Below are 24,385 nucleotides of genomic sequence, written 5' to 3'. Positions count from 1 at the left end.
AGCAAGGGAAGTCTTTCTAAAAGACCTGTGTATATGCAATTTGTCTGTAATTACCTTTGTGTTAAAGATAATTTTCATATTGTCTTTAAAATTGTTTGTATAATATTTTTTTAAGACGAGTATACTACACAAAATATAAACATACATTTCTACTTTTGTAGAGTAGAGGCCCCGCCATTAGTTTTCTAATTGGGCCCTGCGTTTCGTAGCACCAGCCCTGAACAGAAGGTACCGTGCTTTCTTTGTTCTCTAAATCCATCTGCCACAATGGTTCATACTTTCATATTATTACACCAGGATCCTTCTGTTCTTAAATTTCTGGTGATGATCCCCAATATAAAGCAAGTGATTTTATTCGCCAGTGCGAAGATTGTTTTGTAAATACTAATGTTTCATTGGGGTCAGAATTTCTTTCATGAGGTCACAACTTGTGCCTAATTCATTCGCTTCTAAGATGTTATTTGCTTCATATCTCAACCACAAGTCTTTGGATTACAATTATAATCTATTTAGGTCTAATTTCCTTAATTTTTTGTATACCCCTGTAGGCAATTCCTTTCAATTGTGTTTTAAGCTGGCTGATGTTCTTACATCTAGATTGGACACTCTTGACTATGGGTGTGCTCAGGCCCAGGCCAGCAAAACTGTTGTTGAAGCCCTCGATTCTCTTCCATTCAGTGGATTGATCATGGCACTATCACTTAAGATAGGTTCTGCCTTATTTTGAATTTTTTATACATCATTTTCTTAGCACCTTTTGAGAGGAGAGCTGCATCTTCTCTCAGCTATAAGACAGATGAGACCCTACTATTGTTCACAAGAAAGCTTTCATGTAAACTTAGGGAAGTGCCTTCTGGTTCCTTGTGCTTTAGCAATGCTCAGCAGCATGCCAATGTTTCTAGTTCTCCTCATCCACCCCCTCAGTCTTCAGTTCCTACTCACAGCTCCTCTTCGTCTACATTTACCCCTTCTGTACTAGTATGTACTTATTGTAACAAGTCAGGTCATTCGAGTGCTTTTTGTTTTTACCATAAGTGTCAAGTACGCAAGTCAAGGCAGTCCCATGTCTCTAGGAATTTATTGGATTTTTTTTTCTAGTGTGACGCATGACCTCTCTAGAATAGAGCTGCAGGATAAGCTTAGCTACTGTCATATCCATGGTCATTGTAAACACTCGACTGATCAGTGTTTCAAGCCGAGACTTCTCATCAGCCTAGACAATCTCCGTCCCATTTTCACCAGCATCCATTTCACAATCCAAAGATTTGACCAGTAATGTTCGGTCCTAGATCATCCCCTTGGTGGCTGCTGAGCCTTCTCAGTTACCTTCCAATTTCTTACAGAGAATACACCTATTTCAGTCACTGTAGATACTGGTGCAGAATGTAGTCTCATAAGTAGAAAAGCTTATTATGCTCTCCGGGATTTGTACAATCTCCCTTTATCTCCTTTTTGTAATAGTTTGCATTCTGTACAAGGTTCTCCCTTGCCTATTCTTGGGTCTGTTCGCATTCCCTTAAGGTTTTCCTTGCATGCTACAGTTTTCCATGTCACTTTTGTTGTTGTATCTGGTATTGCTCTTATGTGTGATTGCCTCTTGGGCATCAATGCTCTTACAGCACATGGTATTGATATATCTCCTAGTCACTGTGTGGTGACTTTCTGTAATTTTGTTATTCTTGCAACAGATAGGCTAGTTTCTACTTGTGACTTCCCTCCTGTGCATGATCAGGTTGTACAGTTGCCTTCAAAAGGGCCTACTCTTTCTTGTGCTGCTCTTGTTGTAGGAGAGCATCGTATCGGACCTTCAAGTACAGTTTGAGTTCTGGTATGGATTTCAGATGCTCGAATTGTGTCTGATGTTTTATCTCAGACTGACTCTGTTCGTGTTCGTCTCCTTGCTTTGGGACTCTCCACTATTCACAAGGATCATGTTACCACAGCTATGGTAACCAAGATCACGGGTGCTCTTATCACTCTTTCTCCTGACAGTCACTTAGGCTCCTTTGGAGTAGTTGACGTTGATGCTTTCCAGGATTCACCTATCATTGCAGCATCTGTGCTACAGTCTCCACAAGCAAGTGACACAGCTCACTTGGCCTCCAAATTTACAACGTTTGTAGGTGAGATTGATTTTCCTCATGAGACACCGCATCTCATTGAACTGTTAGTGACCCACCATCAAGCTTTGGCTTTGCCTGGTGATCTGTTAGGACTTACAGATCATGTGGTTCATAGAATTGATCTTCAGCCAGGTGCTTGTCCTGTTTACATTCCTTCTTACAGGTTGCCTCACTCTCATCAGCTTATAGCACAGTCCTTGGTTGACAACATGTTACGTGACTCACGACTCCTTGTGCCTATGAAGGATGGATCTTTTCATCCTATTATTGATTACAGTGAGTTAATGAGGTCCCTATTCCAGACCATTACCCTTTGCCTGTGTTAGGTGACCTTCTCCAGCCCATTGGCACTGGTAATACAGTGTTCACCACCTTAGACTCAAAAGTAGGTTGTCGACAGATACCCCTGGAGGAGAAGTCTCGTAAGGTCACGGCCTTCTCAACTCCCATTGGACATTATGAATGGCTTCATTGTCCCATGGGGTTGCAGAATGCTCCTTTGACTTGCCAGCGCTTAACTCCATTTTTCATGGCCTAGTAGGCGATGGACTTTTTGTTTACCTGGATTATTTAATCTTAGTTTCCACGGATGTGGAGAGCCACTTCACTAAGTTGTCCATGGTCTTGCAATGGTTTGCTGATGCTGAATTGAAACTCAATTTGCCCAAGTATTCTTTTCTTAAGTCTAGCATCCAATTCTAGGTCATGTTGTAGACAAACATGGTATTCACACTACTGACGATAAGGTCAAGGCAGTTAGGGACTTCTCTACACTTAAGTCAGTTGAACATGTATGTTCTTTCCTTGGGCTGGGAGGGTACTATCCTGCATCTATTGGAAAATTTTCTTCAATTGCTTCCCCTCTAACACATCTCAAGACATTTCCTTCCAGCGGTGTGATGTTCATTAGGAAAGTTTTGATTCCTTGAAGCTTGCACTTACTGAAGCACCTGTGTTGGCATTCCCGAAGTATAGCCTTCCCATTACTATTTGTACAGATGCTTCTGGTACAGGTATTGGAGCTGTATTTATGCAGCAAGTAGACATATGTAGACACCATGTTCTTGCATATGCTAGTCACATTCTTAACAAGCCTGAGTCTCGTTACTCTGTTACTTATTTGGAAGCCCTGACAGTGGTGTGGGCTTTAAAGCATTTTTGTGATATCATTTTTGGATATCCTGTTATAGTCTACACAGACAACACTGCTGTCACACAGCTTTTCAAGGGCAAAAATCTTTAGGCCGCCTAACCAGATGGTTTCTCACGATTGAGGAATTTAGCCCAACCATTGAGCATATTCCAGGGCATGCAAACAATATTGCTGATGCACTTTCACATGATATCCCTGTTGCTGCTATCATGGTAATTAACAACTTCTCTTTGAAGGATCTGGCCAAAGCTCAGCGTGAGGACCCTGTTTGGTCTGCTGTTATTTATGCTTTGGAGTCTGGTGATGACACCACCTTACCAGATCTACCTGTTCCCCTGTCCCAATTTTCCTTGTGGGACAAGGTTCTCATTCATAATGTGGAAGTGTTTGAGCAGGATGAGGCACAGCTAGTGATCCCTGACTCCCTAGTTCCTGTTATTCTGTCCCTTGCTCATGATGCCCCTCAGGCTGGTCACCCAGGTTGTGACAAAACTCTGGCTATGGCACATAAGAAGTATTATTGGCCAAAAATGCAACTGGACATTTTCTCTCATGTGGCCCAGTGTAGCTCTTGTGCCCAGAACAAAGGTTCTATGCATACTGCTCCAATCTTAGAGTACCTTACTCCTCACCCTTTTCAGACTATGGCTATAGACATTTTACAACTGCCTCATAGTACTCAGGGTTCTGTGTATGTCCTTGTGTGTGTGGACCACTTTAGTCATTTTGTAATACTGGCTCCCTTACATATCTATGTCTGCTCCAGTTGTTGTTGTTGTTGTTGTCGTTCCCTAGACTGTCTGTCCGAGGGAACGGCCACAGCCACAGCCACAGCCACGGAAGGCCACAGCCGAGACTGGGTTTTCCCACAAATCCTTTATAGAGTGTATGTTGTGTTGTTTGCGTGCATGATTGTGTATAATGCAGTCTTCCATTATGTGTTGTATGGTATGGGGTGAAGTGTTACATCCTGGGCAGCTGTTCACAACACGGTCGTCCAGCCTCCTCTGGTAGCTTAGAAGTGCTGGGTGGTGACCGCATCGCAGTCTGGCCAAGTGGACTCTGTCCTTACGTGGGAGAGAGGATTCAGAAGGGTGGATATCAGGGGGTCTGGCATGCAGCAGTGTGTTGTCTTTCAGTGTGTTAATGGAGCGGTGAGTGATATGATTATGAATATGTTTCCGGAGGCTGGTATTTGGTGGTTGTGGAGGAAGAGAAGAGAGTATCTTTGTGTAATAAAGGTCTGTGGGTGTAGTTTTAATGTTTCTTGGTGTGTGTGGGTGTTCTGCTATGTAGTGTAACGGGTGTGATGTGTTTGTGGTGGCTGCAGCAAGTGTTTGTGTGCCTCTCATGTCGAGGTGTTCCTTGACTTTGAGGACTTTTGTTTCATGGTGTAAATGGTCTGTAGGTGATGTATTTGTGCAGCCTGTAATTGTTTTTAGGGCTTTGTGGTGTGTCTCACTGAGATTAGGAGCCCATGCAGGACTCGCATAATTCATCACTGAGCGTATACATTGTTTGTATATTGTTATATTAGTTTCTTTGTTTTGTCCAAATGTTGTTCCAGTGATTGACTTAAGTGCGTTAAGTCTAGGTGTGCATTTGTTTTTTATGTTTGTGAGGTGTTGTTTGAAAGACATGGATGTATCGTATGTTACACCAAGAATTTTCGGTGTGTTTGTGTGTGGTATTAGAGTGTTGTTGATGTAGAGATGAGGTATGTATTTGTGTTCTTTTGTCCAGTTGGTGAGAAGTGTTGCTGTAGATTTGGTTGGAGCTATTTTGAGTCTGTTTGTGATGAACCATGTGTTGAGTGTGTCAAGGTAAGGCTGGATTATTTCTGCAGCTTTGTCTGTGTTACGATGTGTGCATGTGATTGTTATGTCGTCTGCGTAAGAAGAGATTTGTATTTCTGAGGTGTCTGGCGTGGGTAAGTCATGCATGTATAGATTAAATAATGTGGGGGATAGAACTGAGCCCTGCGGTACTCCGTTCTTAATGTTTCTGATGTGCGATGATTGGCCATTATATGACACATGAGCATTCCTGCCTGCCAGATAATTGGCCAGCCATCTTTTGGTGTTATTGTGCATGTCTGTGTTATATATTTTATTTGTTAGGTTGTGGCGGGGGATAGCATCAAAAGCTTTACTAATGTCCAATGTTATAAGAAGTGTTCTGTGGTGGGGCCTATCTGAATTGATGCCATCAAAAATTCTTTGTGTGAGGTTTGTCAGAAGAGTGTTTGTGGAGTGTAGTGGCCTAAAACCGTGTTGTGAGTCAGCAAGGGGAATATATGGTGTGACAAGTTTAAGTATTAGGCGTTCAATGACTTTAGAGGGGGTGCAGAGAAGTGTGATTGGGCGGTGCGATGATGGGATTGTTGGGTCTTTGTTCGGTTTTGGGATGGTGATTATTTTACCATGCTTCCAGATGTCGGGTATAGTGTTGTGTGAATAGCTGTAGTTTGCAATGTTTGTGAGTGCGTGTATACCTTGTGGTCCAATGTGTTTTAGGTGGATGTTGCTTATGTTATCAGGGCCACAGGCAGATGAGTGCTTGAGACTATGCATTATGAGTTTTGTCTGACTGTCTATGAAGGGTGTATAGTCTGAGTCTGTGGGAAAGTCTTTCTTACGTCGAATGGTGCGTCGGTCGTCAGGGTGAGATGTAAGATGGCTCGTCTGTGCAAAATGACGTATGAGTGCGTTTGCTTGTTGTCTGTTTGAGGGTAGATTATCTGTTGTTGTGATTATTGCTGCGTGAGAGCGTGTAGTGTTAGTGTTGGATAGTGTGATGCTGTTGAGTGTTTTGTACAATTTGCTGGTGTTTGTTTTGTGATCAAGTGTATTGATAAAGTTTTGCCAATTTTGTGTTTTTTGTTCATGTATTTTATTGGCAATCACAGTGTTTAGTGTTTGTATTTGGTCTGCTATGTTTTGAGGGATAGGTGTGGGGGTATCGTGTTTAAGTGTGTCACGTTGTCTGATGAGGCCTTGGATTTCTGGTGTGAAGTTGGGGTTGTGTGATTTTCTGTTGCCTCTAGGGATGTATCTCTTGTCTGCGTTTTGTATGATTGTATTAAAGAGCTGCAACGTCTACGTCGTGGGACCACCCCCCAACCCCAAGAGTTGGGGGCCAAACAGCAGCATTTACCCCTGGCCATCAGCTCTACGCAGATGGCACCGATCCCCAAGGAGGAGCTACGCCTACCTGGGGGAGTACCACAATCCTTTTTTTCCAACACACAATGTTACGTTTTTTCTGCACTGAGGGGTCATTTTCCGGCGATCACCCCTCTTCTTCTACTTTTAGCCGGAGATGTAGAGAGCAATCCTGGGCCCACCACAAAATACACATGCCCAACATGCTCTAAACCCATTACTTCGAGCAAACAGACAAAGGGCTCAGTTCAGTGCAATATGTGCAAAAACTGGGCCCACCTCACTTGTACAACACTTGCTGACACAAACCAATACACAAACACTTGGACATGTTCTACCTGCCCTCCAGTAACCCCAATCCCACCTCCCCAACCACAGCCAACACCCTTACCCACTCCCAATTTCCCCTTGCCCTTACCCCCGATTAGTACTCCCCTTCCTTTGTCCCCGATCTCTCCTTTCCCCCCCTCTGACCCAGATCCTACACCTTCCCCACTACCACCCCAACCTCAACCCCAAACGGCAACATACAACACATACAAAACACACAACATCAACATATTACAACACAACATTGACGGTATTAACACTAAAAAACATGAACTTGAACACTTTCTTAAACAACACAACATACACATTGCAATTCTACAAGAAACAAAATTAAGACACTCACACAAAACACCATCATTTCATAATTACACCACCATCAGACAAGACCGGACTGACGGCAATGGCGGTGGACTCGTCACCCTGATCCACCATTCCATCTGTTTTGTGGACACAAGTGCCACAACCAAAATTCTCCTCCCTACCACAGATAACACAACAGAAACCCAATCCATTCGTATCCGCACAGGCAACAATTCAACACTAACAATAGTTAACATGTACATTCCCCCCCAATCATCCCCCACAGTTCCAAACACCTTCAGACCTCAGCTCAGCCAACTAACCTCAATCCCCAACCTGATCATGGGTGGTGACTTCAACGCCAAGTCGTCTGCCTGGTTTGTCGACAACCCCGACACAGACAGAGGGCTTGATATACAGACTCAACTCGACTCATTGACTATCATGAACAACACGCATAATCATACACATATCCCATACCAAGCCCTCTACACTCCCTCCTCTCCTGATATCACCTTTTGCTCCCCCTGCCTAACCCCAACAACATCATGGAGAGTGGTCGGAGCCCTTGGTTCTGACCACCTTCCAATCATCATCACCACCAAAACAAGATGCACCCCAGCTGGCCACAGACACACTTACACCAATTACAAGAGAGCTAACTGGGAAGCCTTTAATGAAGAGACAGAACAACATTTTGAAACACTTAACAGTACACCAATCACAAACATAAACAATGCTGTGCACGCTTTTAATACTGTCTGCTCCAGTAATAGCCCATGCTTTAGTTTCTCATGTTTTTTGGCCATACACTAACTCCTTTGGTGCTCCTTAGTGACAATGGAGATATACTCAGGCACATTGCTAGTAGCCTTCATGAATCTTTGGAGGATTGGCTTCCTCGTGTTAGTGATTGTATTAACAGCACCATTAATGTCTCTACAGGCCTCATTATGTCATCTATGAAGTGAAAAAATTACTCCCTTATGGTGTGCTTGATAGTCCTGCTCATCACCTCAACAATATTGAGGACTATAGTCAACTCCAATATCATACATTGCATAATATTTATAGTTCTGTAAGAGATCAACCTGATATCTCCAAAGCCAAAATGTTGAAACACCAGCATATCTGGGCTAAGCCTGTTAACATCAGTATTGGTGTTCATGTTTATAAGAGCATACCTGACTGCCAATCTAAACTTAATTGTAAATTTACAGGTCCCCTTTTAGTTACTGGGAGGTTGCATCCCAATAAATTCAGGGTCTTTGATTCTTCCCAGGGACTGAGCGAAGTGGTGGATATTGATAGACTTCAGGTGACAAAAGTTATCTCTGCCTTTACTCAACCTCCACCAAGGCTCCCTGTACAAACTGTCTTCTGTATCTACCCCCTCACAATTATAATCTCTGTTCAAGGGGTCGTATGTCTTCATAATTGTATATGTGCATTGCTTATGCTATTATTCATGCTTGTCTTTACCTGTACTTTGTATCTTGTTTATCTACTGTGTGTATTGATTTGTATTATGTGTAACTTTTGTCTTTTAAGTGTTATGTCCTGGACATCCAGCAATTGCTGTCTTTTTGTCTTGTGTTAACTGGCACCAGTTCTTTTGTGCATTTCTTGTGCTTGTATACAGTTCTTTTGTGTATTTCTTGTGCTTGTATACAGTTCCTTTGTGTATTTCTTGTGCTTGTATACAGTTCTTTTGTGTATTTCTTGTGCTTGTATACAGTTCTTTTGTGTATTTCTTGTACTTGTATACAATTCTTGTTACATACATACATACATATACCAAGGCTTTTTCCCCCTTCCAAGGGAGGTAGCCAAAAAGGGAAAGGCATAAAAACACTCCCACCCATTTCATCCCTAAATACACTCCACACCCCTCCCACCCTTCCTCTCATCTGAGCACCTCCTGGATGACGGGTCATCCCTGCACCCTGCCCACCGCCCTGGGTCAGAAGCAGTGTCGCAAGACACAGTACATCCACAGCAAGGCCGCTTCATTTAATCGGCGACCCCCCCTCTCCGTCCCCCTTTGCATATAAGGAGAGGACGGGGAGAAATCCCTTCGGGCTGCGTCAAAATTTACTCACACATACTACCCCACCCCCCACCCCCCGCCCATTCCTCCTCATGCAGTCACAACATCATCCATATACAACCATTCTCCACTCACCTCTGTCTTCCGTCCTCTCCCTTCCTTCCTCAACAGACATTCCCCTCTTCCCCAAAGCCCCCTTCACCCCATCCATCCACCTCATCCTAGGGTGTCCCCTCATGTTCACTCCCTCCACATCTGCCTTCCATACCTCTTTTACTAGTCTTTCTTCACTCATTCTTTCCATGTGTCCAAACCATCCTAATATTCTTTCATCAACCCTATCTCCCAAATCCTTTTTCACCCCTGTTCTCCTCCTCACCTCCTCATTTCTCACTCTATCTAGCCTAGTAACCCCCACCATACTTCTCAGACACCTCATCTCAAACACATTCAAACTCCTTCTCTCTTCTTCTCTTATGTTCCACGTTTCTGCCCCATACAATGCTGTTGGCACAATCACTCCTTCATACAGTCTCCTCTTCGCATCCATTCCCAAATGTCTATTTCTCATTACACTCTTTAAACCACCAAGGCATTTACTCGCTTCTCTCAATCTACATTCTACCTCCACCTTCACTCCACCTTTTCCTGCTACACTTGCACCCAAGTATCTAAAACTATCCACTTCCTCCAGTCGCTCTCCCTTAATGTTCACTTCCAGTCTACTGCCACTTTCACCCCTTGTACATCTCATCACCTTACTTTTACCCACATTTATCTTTAGCTTTCTTCTATCACATACTCTCCCAAACTCTGCCACCAGCTTCCTCAATCCCTCCTCTGACCCTGCCACAAGCGCAGTGTCGTCTGCAAACAACAGCTGGCTCACCTCCCACTTTTCTCCATTTTCTTTAACCATCTCCAATCCCTGACTCACTACCCTAGCATTCACCTCTCGCACCACCCCATCCATGTATAAGTTGAACAGCCAGGGCGACATAACACATCCTTGACGAAGTCCCACCTTTACTTCAAACCACTCACTCTCTCCATTTCCAATCCTAACACATGCTCTACTACTCACATAAAAACTCTTGACAGCTCCCAAAAGCTTTCCTCCTATCCCATAAATCTGCATAACCTCCCACAGTGCCTTTCTGTCTACCCTATCATAAGCCTTTTCCAGATCCATAAAAGCCCAAAAAACATCCTTCCCCTTTCCTATAGCTTTCTCACATATCTGTCTTACCACAAAGATCTGATCTACACAACCTCTACCCGTCCTAAATCCACACTGTTCCTCACCAATTACTCCTTCTGTTCCTCTCCTAATCCTCTCAATTAAGATTCTCCCATAAGCCTTCCCTACTACACTCAACAGGCTAATCCCTCTGAAATTACTACATTCACACTTGTCCCCTTTTCCCTTGTAAAGAGGAACTATACAGGCACTACTCCAGTCCTCCGGTACTCTACCCTCTCTCCAGCAAACATTAAATAATCTCACCAACCAGTCCACCATCACTGAACCTCCCTTTTTCAGACATTCTGCATGACATCCATCCAGACCAGGTGCCTTACCTGCTTTCATCATCTTTACAACTGCCTTCACCTCATCCTTCCTTATTTCTCCTCCATTCTCCTCACTCATCACTCTCATTTTCTTCGTATTTCCCACTGCAGCTATCTTTCCCTCCCTATCCTCCTTCACATTCAGCAACTCCCTAAAATATTCTGCCCATCTTCCCCTCACTGCCATCTCTTCCATTATCAACTCTCCATCTGTACCTTTTACCTTTTCTTCCCTACTTGATTCACCTCCTCTTCCTCTCTTAATTTCTTTCCAAAACATCTTTTTATTACTTTCAAAATTTTCTGTCATACTCCTACCCCATTTCACATCTGCTCTCCTCTTTGCCTCCTTTACTTTGTATACAGTTCTTTTGTGTATTTCTTGTCCTTGTATACAGTTCTTTTGTGTATTTCTTGTGCTTGTATACAGTTCTTGTTAACATATATATTCTTTTGTGTATGTATTTCTATGTATTGTCTTTGTCATGTAATTATGCATGTTATGTTTATGTATCTGGGTGTGCTAATGTCATCATTCTTTTCCACACTTTTGTAATTAGCCTATACTGTGTGTGAACTGTGTTATATATGGTTTGCTTTTGTCTTGCTTGGTCATTTCTTCTTTTCATTTGCTAGGTGGGGTCACCAAGCGGTGGTGGCCAGGCAATGTTGTGGTGTATGTGTGCATTGAGGGTATTGTATGATTGTTATGCATTGTACTTATGAGTAGATTGGGAAATACATGCTTTCCCCCTTCTTTTGTATATAAATACTATGAAATTTATTTATATTAATTTATTAAAATTATTGTATTAATTGCACTTCCATGTGGTTGTGTGCATTTTCCAGCCAACCCAAAGTGGCATCAGTTGCTAATATTCCTTCGAAGTGTACATATATTTTTGTTGTAATGTTTTATGGCTACCTCCCTTGGCTACCTCCCTTGTAAGGGGGGAAAAGCCTTTGGTATATGTAATATACTTTTATTAGCACCCTCCTACATGGTCGCCAATTAAATGAAGTGGCCTTGCTGTAGATGTAATGTGTCTTGCTACATTGCTTCTGACCCAGGGCAGTGGACAGGATATAGGAATGACCCCATCATCCATGAAGAACTAAGATGTGAAGGGGGAAAGGGTGGTGGATGGGAGCGAACCGGGTGTGAGTAGGTACATGCCTTTGACTTGGCTACCTCCCTTATAAGGAGGAAAAAGTTCTTGGTATATAGATAGACCATGCCATTTTAATATATCCAAAAATCTTCCATTTCTCTTCATTTTTCTCACTACCAGGTACACACACACTTACAAAAGCCTACATCTCCCATCCTAGTTTCACCTTCACCCACATTAATCTTGAAGATACTTCCATTCCACAATGCACTTTCCTATTTCATCACTTACCAGCAGAGGCACCTCTTCCCTCCCTTATCCCCTTTTCACTCCCAACACTCCCCACCACACTCCCAAATTCAAAACCACTCCTTCTATTCAACTTAATACACCAAAGGCTCTTCCTTACATGGGAGGTAGCCAAAAGACAAAGGCATAGAAACCAGTCCCACCCATTCCATCCCCTACATACTCCACTCCCTTCTACCCTCTTCCCTCCCTCTTATCTTGGCACCCCCTGGATGATGGGTCATCCCTGCATCTTCTCCACTGCCCTGGGTCAGAAGCAGTGTCACAAGATACAGCACATCCACAGCAAGACTTCTTAATTCAGTGGCCCCCCCTCTCCATCCCCTCACACAGAAAAGGAGATGGGGAGAAATCCCTTCGGGCTACATCAATTCATTTCTCATATTCCCTCACTCCCATCTCCCAATCATTCTCCCTCATGTATCACAGCATCATCCATATACCACCTTTCTCCATTCACCCCTATCTTCTATCCTCTCCCGTCCTTCCTCAACAGACTTTACCCTCTTTCCCAATGCCCCTTTTACCCCATCCATCATCTCATCCTAGGTCGCCTCCTCATGTTCACTTCTTCCACCTCTGCCTTTCACACCTCTTTTACTAGTCTTTCTTCACTCATTCTTTCCATGTGTCCAAACCATCCCAATACTCTTTCATCAACCCTATCTCCCAACTCCCTTTCCATCCCTGTTCTCCTCACCTCCTCATTTTTCACTCTAGCCTAGTAACCCCTATCATGCTTCTTGGGTATTTCATCTCAAACACGTTCAACTCCTCTCTTCCTCTCTTATGTTCCATGTTTCTGCCCCATACAGTGCTGTTGGCACAATCACTCCTTCATGCAATCTCCTCTTAGCATCCATTCCCAAATGTCTAGTTTTCATTACAATTCTTAATCCACCAAGGCATTTACTAGCTTCTCTCAATCTACATTCTACCTCCACCCTCACTCCTCCCTTTCTTGCCACATTCGCACCCAAGTATCTAAAACTATCCACTTCCTCCAGTCTTTCTCCCTTAATACTCACTTCTAGCCTGCTGCCACTCTCTCTCCTTGTACATCTCATCACCTTACTTTTATCCACATTTATCTTCAACTCTGTTACTAACTTCCTCAATCCCTCCTCTGATCCTGCTACAAGTGCAGTGTCATCAGCAAACAACAACTGGCTCATCTCCCACTTTTTTCCTTTTTCTTTAACCATCTCCAATCCCTGACCCACTACCCTTGTAATCACCTCTCACACCACCCCATCCATATATAAATTGAACAGCCAGGGTGACTTAACACATCCCTGACTTAACGTTAAAACTTTAATATTTTTTCACAAATAAACTGCCTATCTCTTCTTTTTTATTCTCCTATATACCCCAATTACACACATTTAATAACCCTTCTTATGCTTTGACTTCTCGTAGGATAAGTACTGTATACAGAAATAAGGATATCCAGTCTCATCACTCTGTCTCACTTTGTTGCCTTTTATGACTTGCATATGAATCATAGTTAAAGAATGGTTTCCTTCTTTACCACAGGGGACACAGGGGAAAAGAAAAATTATATTCAAAGAATTGGTAAGGGACAATTTTAAAGGAACAGCATAATGGAGGGATAGTTGTAATACAAGAGCAGCAGCATTCTTCTAGGAGAAGAGATTTTACTTTAACATAGCCAAATGATGTGTGGCTCTAGTCCATAGGGGTGCCCTAAAGCATTGGTTACATAATATTATGCAATTAATACTGCACAATAACATACAGTTTAACTCCAGTATGGGGGTCACTACCCCTAGCCTTAAATTCATATACTTTTCCAACTTCATATTTAGATTTGAATTCTTGTATTGTTCCAGCTTGGTCTATATCACCTAAGCTATTTCAAGTATTTATGCATCTGTATGGAAAACTGTGTTTCTTCACATCCTTTAGACATGTAGGTTTCCTTAATTTGTCCTCATGACCCTGCAATCCTTAATCAATCATGGCTGTGCTGTTGTTTGTAATTGTATTGCTAATAGGAAGGAACTGTCTTTAAACAGAAGGGTAGCCTATCCTTGGTTATACAAATCTTTGCCTCTCCCACTCCCTACTCATCTTTAATTATCTAGACATTACTTGCCATGTAACTATACATCAGCATCATATCTCCACACCACCAATGTGAGCACTCTGTCTTTTCTGAGAGCAATTTGGTTAATAAAAATGTATAAATGTCTGTTGTTTATTAAGTACCTGCATTTTATAAATGTCTTAGTGTCAACGCCCCTAAACACAAAATATATTATGATTATGAAAGTAAAACAGAAGGCTGCTGGAACCTATTTAATCTGATTACTTGTATTGTTTATGTTTTTTGTTTTATGTTAAGTATCCTAGATGTAAATTGGGCCTTTGCTGTACAGAAATAGTCATGCAGTCAGAACAAGGAAATAATGAGGTGATGAAGGAGCTTTCAAGGAGAAAAAGGGCAATTGCCGTATTAGATAAGAAGATGAAGTCATGACACGGTACAGAGGCTCTTCAGGATGATTTGAATAAAAAGGAACTACAGAGATTGAAAAGATGGAAATTTTAATCAACCGAATCACATATCAACAAGAAATTCTCTGGAAGCAAAGACAAAAAGATGGTGAATGACATGGTTCCCAAGCTGAGACTAATGCACATTAATACGAAACTATAATATGTATTCCTCCTTGTAGAAAAATAAAGTGGTACTACAAAACTGCATTCTATATATTGCATAGACATGCCCTGAATAACAAACGGTTGGGACTATGCACTAGTCACTTTGCAAGCAGGCTGGCAGCACCAAATGGGCCAGAGGATGTGCTTTGTTTTGTGTTAAACTATGTAATAAATATAATCAATGTATTTTGTGAATGATCTGTAAAGCACAATTGGCTTGACAGATTGTGAAATGATCTGCAGAGGATAAATGTCGACAGGCTCTACATGATCTGTAAAGTGTAATTGTCAGTGTACATCAACTAAAAAATTCCTATCTGTACAAGCAGAATAATAACATAGTTGTATAATATAGCTTTTACAACATTCCAGTTATCACCCCCTTCCTATTGTAGATTACATTAACCTTACTCATGTTAAAAAATAGCTCTTGCTTGATTATCTTTGCAACCCGTTTATGATTACTGACAATGAGCTGTCTAAATTAATTCACTACTCAACTGTTAACTTTGAGACATCAAAGCTAAGCTTATTATAGGGAGAGAAAATGTTATTTGAATAAAATGTATTGAACAAATTTGTAATAGAGATTCTGGAACCACAGCTGTAAGTAGTTTTCATGAGTAACAAAGGTGCACTACTGATTCCATTTGCACAAACAGGTTGACATAAAAAAAAAGATAAATAAAAAATAATGATAATAATAATAAATAAATAAAAAATAAATAATAATTATAATATCTTGAACATTTATAGCAATGGTTTCTCCACAGTGGCACAAACTTAACAAGAGTTGTGGGCAGTCTGCTGCTTTTTACAGCTCTTCACCATAATTCCAAATAGCAAGCTATCTTGGTGCGAGGCATGCAAGAATGAGGACCACCCTCCAGGGGCAGCCAGATAGGGTCTTGCAGGGGTATGTTTGTGCTTACTGGATTTCTTCTTAACATCTGTTTCATCATTTTCAGAGTACTTCATCATCACAGTGCTTTTAAACAAATTACCACACACGACACTTTTCCCTGGGATTCATTTTGGTTCCAAGTGGACAATTCCAGTCTTGTGCAAATTCTTTAAGATTACTGAATGGTCCATTGACACGGAATTGGGCTGGGGAATGCACTCCTGATAAAAGCCGAAGCTTGAGGGACTCAGGACGGTATTTGCCACACCATACATTTGCAGCCGACATCCAGAACAGTTGATTTTGGTTGTAGTTGAGACCGGGAAGTGTCCCTTCCAAATGGTGGTCCTGTACCCATGCCTGGTAGCCATAGTAGGCTTCTTTGATTCCACCATTGTCAGCAATATTTTCTCCTTGAGTATTGATGCCATTCACCTGTATGAATAAAGAAAAATATGGATTCAAAGGCAATGCAAAGTAATCAGATTTAGACAAAATTTCAGCAGATAAAAAGATGGACAGTACATTTCTAAAGCATCCATATTATTTTGATATCCTTTATTATCTTTAATATTTCATCAATACTCATATGTAATACTTGAATCTTGTTATACAATGTTCTCCCATTCTAATTCTATTTCTTTTGCAAGATATTAACCTACTTTATTCCATGTCCTCTAATATATTTTAACCAACATTCCGTATCTTTATACCAGGTTTCCCTTTCCCTAAGCATTGTTCCTAAACCTTGCTACCACTTTCCCAAAATTCTGAAATCAATTGATTCTAGTACAACTTTGTATCTGGATAGAACATCTCATGTGTTCCTCTTCTATCTTCAAGATATATGTAATAATAATTTTTACTCTTACATTTAATCCTACTTCAGGAACACTGTAGTTGCCATACTGGTAAATGATACATTTGGCTTTCTTCAGAAACTTTGACTCAGTCTCATGCTCCCACCAATCGCGGAGATCTCCGTTGGCATCAAACTGACGACCCTGAAGAAAGGTGGTGGCATTACAGAAAAAATGTGTAACTGCAAGCTTACAAATATGCATTACACCTTAACAAATTATCAAAATATACATATGATTAATGCACATTTACATACTGCAATGTTTCCAAATCATGCTTTCAAACATACCGTGTCATCAAAACCATGTGTGATTTCATGTCCAATGACATAACCAATGGCACCAAAATTCAGGTATTTTGGACGACCTGCATCAAAGAAAGTTCCCTGAAGAATACCAGCTGGGAATTCTGAAATAGGCAAAATGGTGAAGCATAGTTGGTGAGATATTTGATTTTGGAAAATGTAAGGTAGTTTATCTTAAAATATCATTACAGTAACAATTGTAAAAGAGAAAAAAATATGTGTATTTTGGTTGAGACCCACGTATAGAGTTTTCAATGGGACTGTAGAAAGCATTGACAGTAGCTGCAGCACTATGACTCTTCCAATCATTCTTGTCAATCTTTTCACGTAGGCGCCTGAATGAATAATTGGTGCCAAAAATTGTAAGATTTCTCATATTGGTCAAAAGATCATCTGATGAAAGAACAAGCTGCAAAAAAGAAAAAAATAAGGGCTCAGTATAAAACAAAAATAAGATTTATACAAATGTTAACAGGCCAATGCAAAATGTTAAATTGAATACAGACATACAAATTTTTTTGTGACAAAAACTCATCACCTGGCCATGTAAGAATCTCCTACCCACTAAAGGGATGGATGAAAGTAAGAACAATGAAGAAATAATATCTATTAATTAATAAAAAGAGAGAGAGAGAGAGTAAAACTGTAGGAGATAAGACAAGTAAAGTGAAATTAACATATGCACAAGTGGATGGTGTATTATCAACCAAATTATTAATGCTTACCTATTAGTAAGTGAAACAAAAATTAAGTGCCTAGTCAAAACTAATCTACCAAAAAATATTTACCTAAAACTGGAAAAGCAGTCTGGATATATGCTAGAAAATATAAAATGAGAGACAATGGTAGTAAAATATGTGTATACGTATATATATATATATATATATATATATATATTAATATATATACATATACCAAAGGCTTTTTCTCCCTTACAAAGAGGTAGCCAAAAAAACAAAGGCATAAAAACCATTCCCACCCATTCCATCCCCAATACACTCCACTCCCCTCCACCCTCTACCCTCCCTCTTATCTTGGCACCTCCTGGATGACGGGTCATCCCTACATCTTGTCCACTGCCCTGGGTCAGAAGCAGTGTCATAAGACAGCACATCCACAGCAAGGCCTTTTTGTTAAATCGGTGACCCCCCTCTCCGCCCCCTCATGCAGAAAAGGAGATGGGGAGAAATCCCTTCGGGCCGCATCAAATTTTTCTCACACAAACCTCACCCCCCCCCATCCCACCTCATGCATCACAACATCATCCATATACAACATCATCCATTCACCCCTGTCTTCTGTCCTCTCCTGTCCTTCCTCAACAGACATTCCCCTCTTCCCCAAAGCCCCTTTCACCCCATCCATCCATCTCATGCTAGGTTGCCCCCTCATGTTCACTCCCTCCACATCTACCTTCCATACCTCTTTTACTAGTCTTTCTTCCCTCATTCTTTCCATGTGTCCAAACCATCCCAAAACTCTTTCATCCACCCTATCTCCCAACTCCCTTACCACCCCCTGTTCTCCTTACCCCCATCATACTCCTCAGACACCTTATCTCAAACACATTCAAACTCCTTCTCTCTTCCTCTCTTATGTTCACTGTTTCTGCCCCATACAATGCTATTGGCACAATCACTCCTTCATACAATCTCCTCTTGGCATACATTCCCAAATGTCTATTCCTTATTACACTTTTTAATCCACCAAGGCATTTACTCACTTCTTTCAATCCACATTCTACCTCCACCTCCACTCCACCCTTTCCTGCCACATTCGCCCCCATGTATCTAAAATGGATAGTTTTAGATATATATATATACATAGTAGATGAATCAATAGTAAGCAAAGGTAAAACTGAGGCAATAAATCGGATGCTAAAACCAAGTGAAGATGAATGTGCAAAGACATGAAAGCTGTTAGCAGAAGCCAAAGTTGAAAATTAAATAAGGACAGAATTTTTTCTTTTTTTTGGAGAGTTATCAATCAGAATGTGAGAAAATTCTTTCTAAAATAACAGGAGGAACAGGAAACCTTGCAAAGAAACTTAAAGTAGTCTATGCTTATGTAGACAGTTTACTATCAGCCAGATTAGAGATAAATGACTACTTAATTCCTTGGGAAGTGAATCTATTACAAAAGCAAATGAGGAAAAAAAGTTGGGAGTGTTGATCACTGATCTCTCAATCCAAGATCCAGAACTTAACACTAATGCATTCACTTATGCAGATAACATTAATAAACTAGAACGGGAACTACAAAATACCTGAAAACACCAAGCCAATATGGACAAAATAGAGCCATGGATCAGATAGAATAGAAACTTCATCAAATAAATCATCAGCAATATTGCTATTTCCAGACAATGATGAAAAAAGTGAAATTAAATGGATGGCCAAACCTCTCCAGTGGGAAAAAATCTATTCCTCAATTTATATATTCATGTGACTTTAAACCCCATGGGCAAATAGTTGTCAGTGAAAATTAACATGATAATAAACCTACTAAAATCCATTGCAAGCATGGGAAACTCTAATTACTGTCTTCAAACAATTCATAGGAACCATCTTTGACTACTTATCTACAGCATGGTTCCTAACAATCAGGATAACATAAAACACTTTCCAAATCATACAAAATAGAGCATTGAGAGTATTAACAGGATGCAACAAAACCTCCCCTATAGGACAACCACACAAAGAAACTAAAATTCTTCCAATAAAATTTTATACGGAAATTATAGGTTCATTGCTAAAAAGCAAGGATAGGCAGACATCAAATGAAGATAAGAGAGATATAGTAACCTTTAAAGAGATCACAGACTAACAGAGAAGAGATAGCCTAGAAGAAGGAATAGTGAGGGTTATAAAAAGAGAAACTCTGGTCAGAGATGTAACTGACAAGACTAGATGCACCATACTCTTTGGCTGGCAAGAAGACCACATCACCTCATGGAAGTTATGCCAAGAACAAGAGATGCAAACAGTTAGGGAAATTAATTATATGATTCTAGGGAAGGACTCAGAAGTAACACACCAGATTGATAGCATGTTTAGGATAGGTCAATATAAAAGGAATGTGCATGTACCATGAAAATAAAATTCAAGCCACAAACTATGGCAAATGAAGTAATCGGCAAGTCTTGGAAGTTAGTACAAAAGAAAAAGTTAAAAGATATTTGGTTTAGGAAAGATACTAATCAAGAGGAACAAAGACATGAAAGCTCTTTGAGGAAGCTATAGCAAAAAATTAAATGTGGATGGAAAAAGGAAAATATATTTTTTTCCTGTAGAGCTGACAACTAGAATGTGAAGAAATGGTTTCTAAAAAAAAAGGAATAAATAAATAGGAAGGCAGTATTGCAAAGGAAACTTAAAGTAGTGTGTGCTAATGTTGGTTTACTATCAGTCAAGTTAGAGATAACTACTTAAGGATAAACGAGCCTTATACTTTGTACTTAGTGGAGATCAAACTCACAAAACATGTTGATCTATAGTTGGGGAATTTTAGATACACTTCATGGAGAAGAGACAGAGAAGATAAAAGGGATGAAGGGGTATTGTTTGTTGTGAGAAGTGACAAAAAGCTGGAAGAAGCAAATCTGTGTGAAGGCAAAGCTGAAGCAATCCACCTGAAAATTAGAACTAAAGGATAAAATAGAAAAGAACTTGTGGTGGCATATGACACCCCCCCCCCCTCCACATAACCTTGGATTAAAGTTGAATATCAAGATATGTTGTTGGACAACTGGAAAAAAAAATTAATGATATAGCAATTTAGTCCTTATTAGAGATTTTAATTGCAGTGAGGCGAACTGGGAGGAATGGAAAGCAAGTGGCATGGCAGATTCTTACAGAAATACCCTGTTAAGTATAGCAATGGAGAACACAATGACTCAGTGGGTAAGGAAGTGACCCAGGTAAGAAGAGATGATATTCCAACAAGATTAGATCTGCTACTAACCAAAGAGCCAGATATCGCCAGCTCCTTGAACTAGCTTTGCTCCATGGGAAAAGATGACCATATAACAACTGAATTTCAGCTGGAGGATGAGGAAATAGAAGCAAGGAATAAGTCACTCATTCAAGAAAGACTCAACTTTGGAAAGGCAGATTATCTAAGGTTGAAAAAAAATCTTTAAAGAAGCAGACTGAGAGGAATTCATGAATACCAAAGGAATAATGAGGAAATGGAAAATCTTGACATTTACAATGTGGGAGTGAACAAACATGTGCTAAAAATTAATGGAAGGAAAAAAGCAGAAATATGACCATTTCAACAAAGGTGTGAGATTGCAAAAAAGGCCTGGGACGTGCCTTGGGGAGATTGGAGGAAGAGTAGAAGCAATAAAACAAAAGCTTACAAACAAGCCAGAAATGGCAATACAAGAATTTGCAGGGAGGAAGAAAGCAATTTTTAAAGACTTGTAGTAGATCAATGCAAAGATACACCAAAACTGTTTTACAGGTTTATAAATGGTAAATTGAGACACAGGGAAACAATCACCAAGTTAGCAGTGGGTGATGAGGTCCCTGAAGAGACCTCAGCTCAGGCAGAAATAATGAATGAAAATTTCCATTTGGTCTTCATAAAAGAAAGCAATTTTTTTTTTTAGAGAAAAGAGGGAGGAACAGCAATTTAGGTTTAGAAGATATAAATGTAGAAGGGATCATTATAGGTGACAAAAGCTTCAAGACCTGAAGGGATCTCAAACTGGATAATTAAAGAATGTAGGGAGGAACTAATGAACAAAATTCATAGTCTCATAATTATATGTTCGTTGAAAGAAGACACACTGCCACTTGATTGGAAAAGGATAAATGTAGTACCAATTCACAAAGTGAAAGTAAAAAGACACCACTAAATTATAGGCTATCACTGACTAATAATAGTGAAATTCTGTAAAAGGACTGTGAAAAATCAATGGACCACATATCTTGAAGAGATGACAGACAGTAAGTTTGACTTTAGATCTGGAAGGTCATATGTGTTGATCCTTTTAACCTTTAGCATACAAGGATGCCAACACTGGCGTCTTGAGGCGCAAGTGGGTATATGAGGACTCTGATGTCGACATCTCAAGGTGCAAGTAGGTATACAAGGATGCTGTCATTGGTGTCATGATTATATTTTGTTTGTAGTTATAGCTGAGTGATCCCATATTCTGAGTTGGCTCTCCCTGGAGATTCTGTATAGTGTCCTTGAGGTTCTACTACTACACCCACCATTTCTGTTCCCATCAATCACATAAGTCAGTTAAATCATGTCCCACCTGCATTTTGTGTTGGGAAGCTGGTGGACTTGTATGTGGACTTCTTTTTTCATGTAGAGAGACAGAGATAATTGATCATATGTATTTACCTAGTTGTATTTTGCGGGAGAAGAGCTATGCTCGTAGTGACCCACAGACAACTTTCTGCATCCAGTTCTTTCTTAAAATCATGTATAGTTTTAGCACTCACTGTTTTCTCTTTCAATTTGTTCCATGTATCTATTGCTCTCTGTGGAAAGCTGTTCTTTTTCAGATTTCTTCTGTAATTGTCTTTTTGTATTTCTTATGTCCCATTTACGTAGGTCATCCCTATCAAGGATTTCCATCCCTTTCATAATTCTGTAGATGGTTATCAAACCACCTTTCTCTTCTTTGTTCCAGAGTTGATTAGCTTGTCCAATCTTTGCCAGCTTGCAAAGTGTTGGTGCCACCTTTGTCATTGCTCTTTGAATTCTTTCTAGTTTATATATATATATATATATAATATATATATATATATATATATATATATATATATTTTTTTTTTACTGGGTGTCCATAGTGATGCTGCATACTCTAATTTTGATCTTATCACTGTAACTAGTATTTTCTTTACTATTTCCTCGTCCATGTAGTCTAAGGCCACTTTCATTGATCTTAAGTTGTAGGTTTCTCCAACTATTTTGTTTACATGTTTGTCTGGTGTCATGTCATTTGAAATGATTACTCCTAGGTCTCTTTCTGAGTTTACTTTTGTAACTTCTTTTGTTCCAATTTTGTATTGACCGGATATTCTATTTTTGCTTTTTCCAAATTCCATTATACTACATTTTTTAATGTTGAAATTCACTTCATTCTTTTTACTCCAATTCCAGACTTTGTCCAGATCTCCCTGAAAAGATTTTCAATCTTCTTTGTTACTCTCTTCAATAGTTTTGCATCATCTGCAAAGAAGTTTATATAGCATTTAATTCCTTCATTCATGTTGTTTATATAAATAGCAAACATTATTGAAGCCAACACAGAGCCTTGGGGTACTCCACTTATCATGTTTACCCATTTTGAGTTCTTTTCTCTAAGTATCACTCATTTTTCTTCCTTCCAAGAAGTTTTTCATCCATTCTAATAATTTTCCTTGTACTCCACCTATCATTTCAATTTTTCTTAGTAGTTTGTTGTGTGGTACTTTGTCAAAAGCCTTTTGTAGGTCCAGGAAGGCACAATCTGCCCAGCCATCTCTTGTATTATGTCTAGCAATCTTGAGTAAAAGCATATTAAGTTTGTAGTACATGATCTTCCACTTCTAAATCCAAATTGGTTGGGGTTTAATATTAAAAACAAATGGACGAAACACCTGGAAAAGAACAAAATATTAAATATTTTGTTCTTTTCCAGGTGTTTCGTCCATTTGTTTTTAATAACTTTCATATATTTTTGCAATTGTGCTTGTAAGGGATACCGGTCTATAATTTCTTGGATTTTCTTTATTTCTTCCCTTATGTATTGGAACAATATTAGCATTTTTCCAGTCTTGTGGTACTTTTCCTTCTTTGAGTGAGAAGTCAATTGTCTTGTGTATTCTATCTGTGAGTTCATCTATGTATTCTTTTGATATCCAGTTCGCTATTCCGTCTGGCCCATGTGACTTTCTGATATTGAGTTTCTATATTTGGTCCCTTATTTCTTTCTGTGTCACCATTATTTCTTTCATTTTAGGGGATCCTTCCGGGTGACTATCATTCCACAATTGTGAGCTTTCAATTGTAAAAACAGACTTAAAGTGTCTGGTCATCACTTCAGCCATTTCTACATCTTCTGTGTATTCTTGATTTCCTTCATGCAGTTTACTATTTCGTGTTAGCCTCTTAGTTTATCGTTTAAATATCTGTAAAATAGTTTAGGTTGAGAAACATGGAACATAACAGAGGAAGAGTTTAAATGTATTTACCTAGTTGTATTTACCTAGTTGTAATATACAGGAGGGGAGCTATGCTCGTGGTGACCCGTCTTTGTATCTCTCCACATCAAGTTTTATCTTAAAATCTTTGTTGTCTAATTTGTTCCATGTATTTATTGTTCTGTGTGGGAAACTGTTCCTTTTCAAGTTTTTTCTATAACTATCCTTTTTCAACTTTTTTCCGTGTCCTCTTGTTTTACCGTTTTCCCAAACTAATAGGTCGTTCCTGTCTAAAACTTCCATTCCTTTCATTATTCTGTAGATAGTTAGCAAATCTCCTCTTTCTCTTCTTTGTTCCAGAGTTGGT

At 39.8% G+C, this 24,385-nt stretch overlaps 1 protein-coding gene across 3 annotated transcripts in view; it reads right to left on the bottom strand.

The window, feature by feature from the left end:
* Nucleotides 1–14,663: 14,663 nt before the first annotated feature.
* Nep2 (M13 family metallopeptidase neprilysin 2) overlaps nucleotides 14,664–24,385 on the bottom strand; it is a 188,924-nt gene continuing 179,202 nt past the window's right edge. For all 3 annotated transcript variants that reach the window (XM_076172789.1, XM_076172788.1, XM_076172790.1), the window contains exons 11-14: nucleotides 17,111–17,279; nucleotides 16,856–16,974; nucleotides 16,578–16,709; nucleotides 14,664–16,140 (exon numbers count right to left, since the gene is read on the bottom strand). In XM_076172789.1, coding sequence (XP_076028904.1) covers nucleotides 15,802–16,140; nucleotides 16,578–16,709; nucleotides 16,856–16,974; nucleotides 17,111–17,279 — 759 coding nt within the window. In that variant the 3' untranslated portion in view covers nucleotides 14,664–15,801. The remainder of the gene's footprint in view (nucleotides 16,141–16,577; nucleotides 16,710–16,855; nucleotides 16,975–17,110; nucleotides 17,280–24,385) is intronic.

Source organism: Oratosquilla oratoria, chromosome 33 (assembly GCF_046742065.1).
Source record: "Oratosquilla oratoria isolate Oo_2021 chromosome 33, ASM4674206v1, whole genome shotgun sequence".
NCBI classification, from domain to species: Eukaryota; Metazoa; Arthropoda; class Malacostraca; order Stomatopoda; family Squillidae; genus Oratosquilla; species Oratosquilla oratoria.
This window is presented reverse-complemented; position numbering and strand designations above follow the sequence as displayed.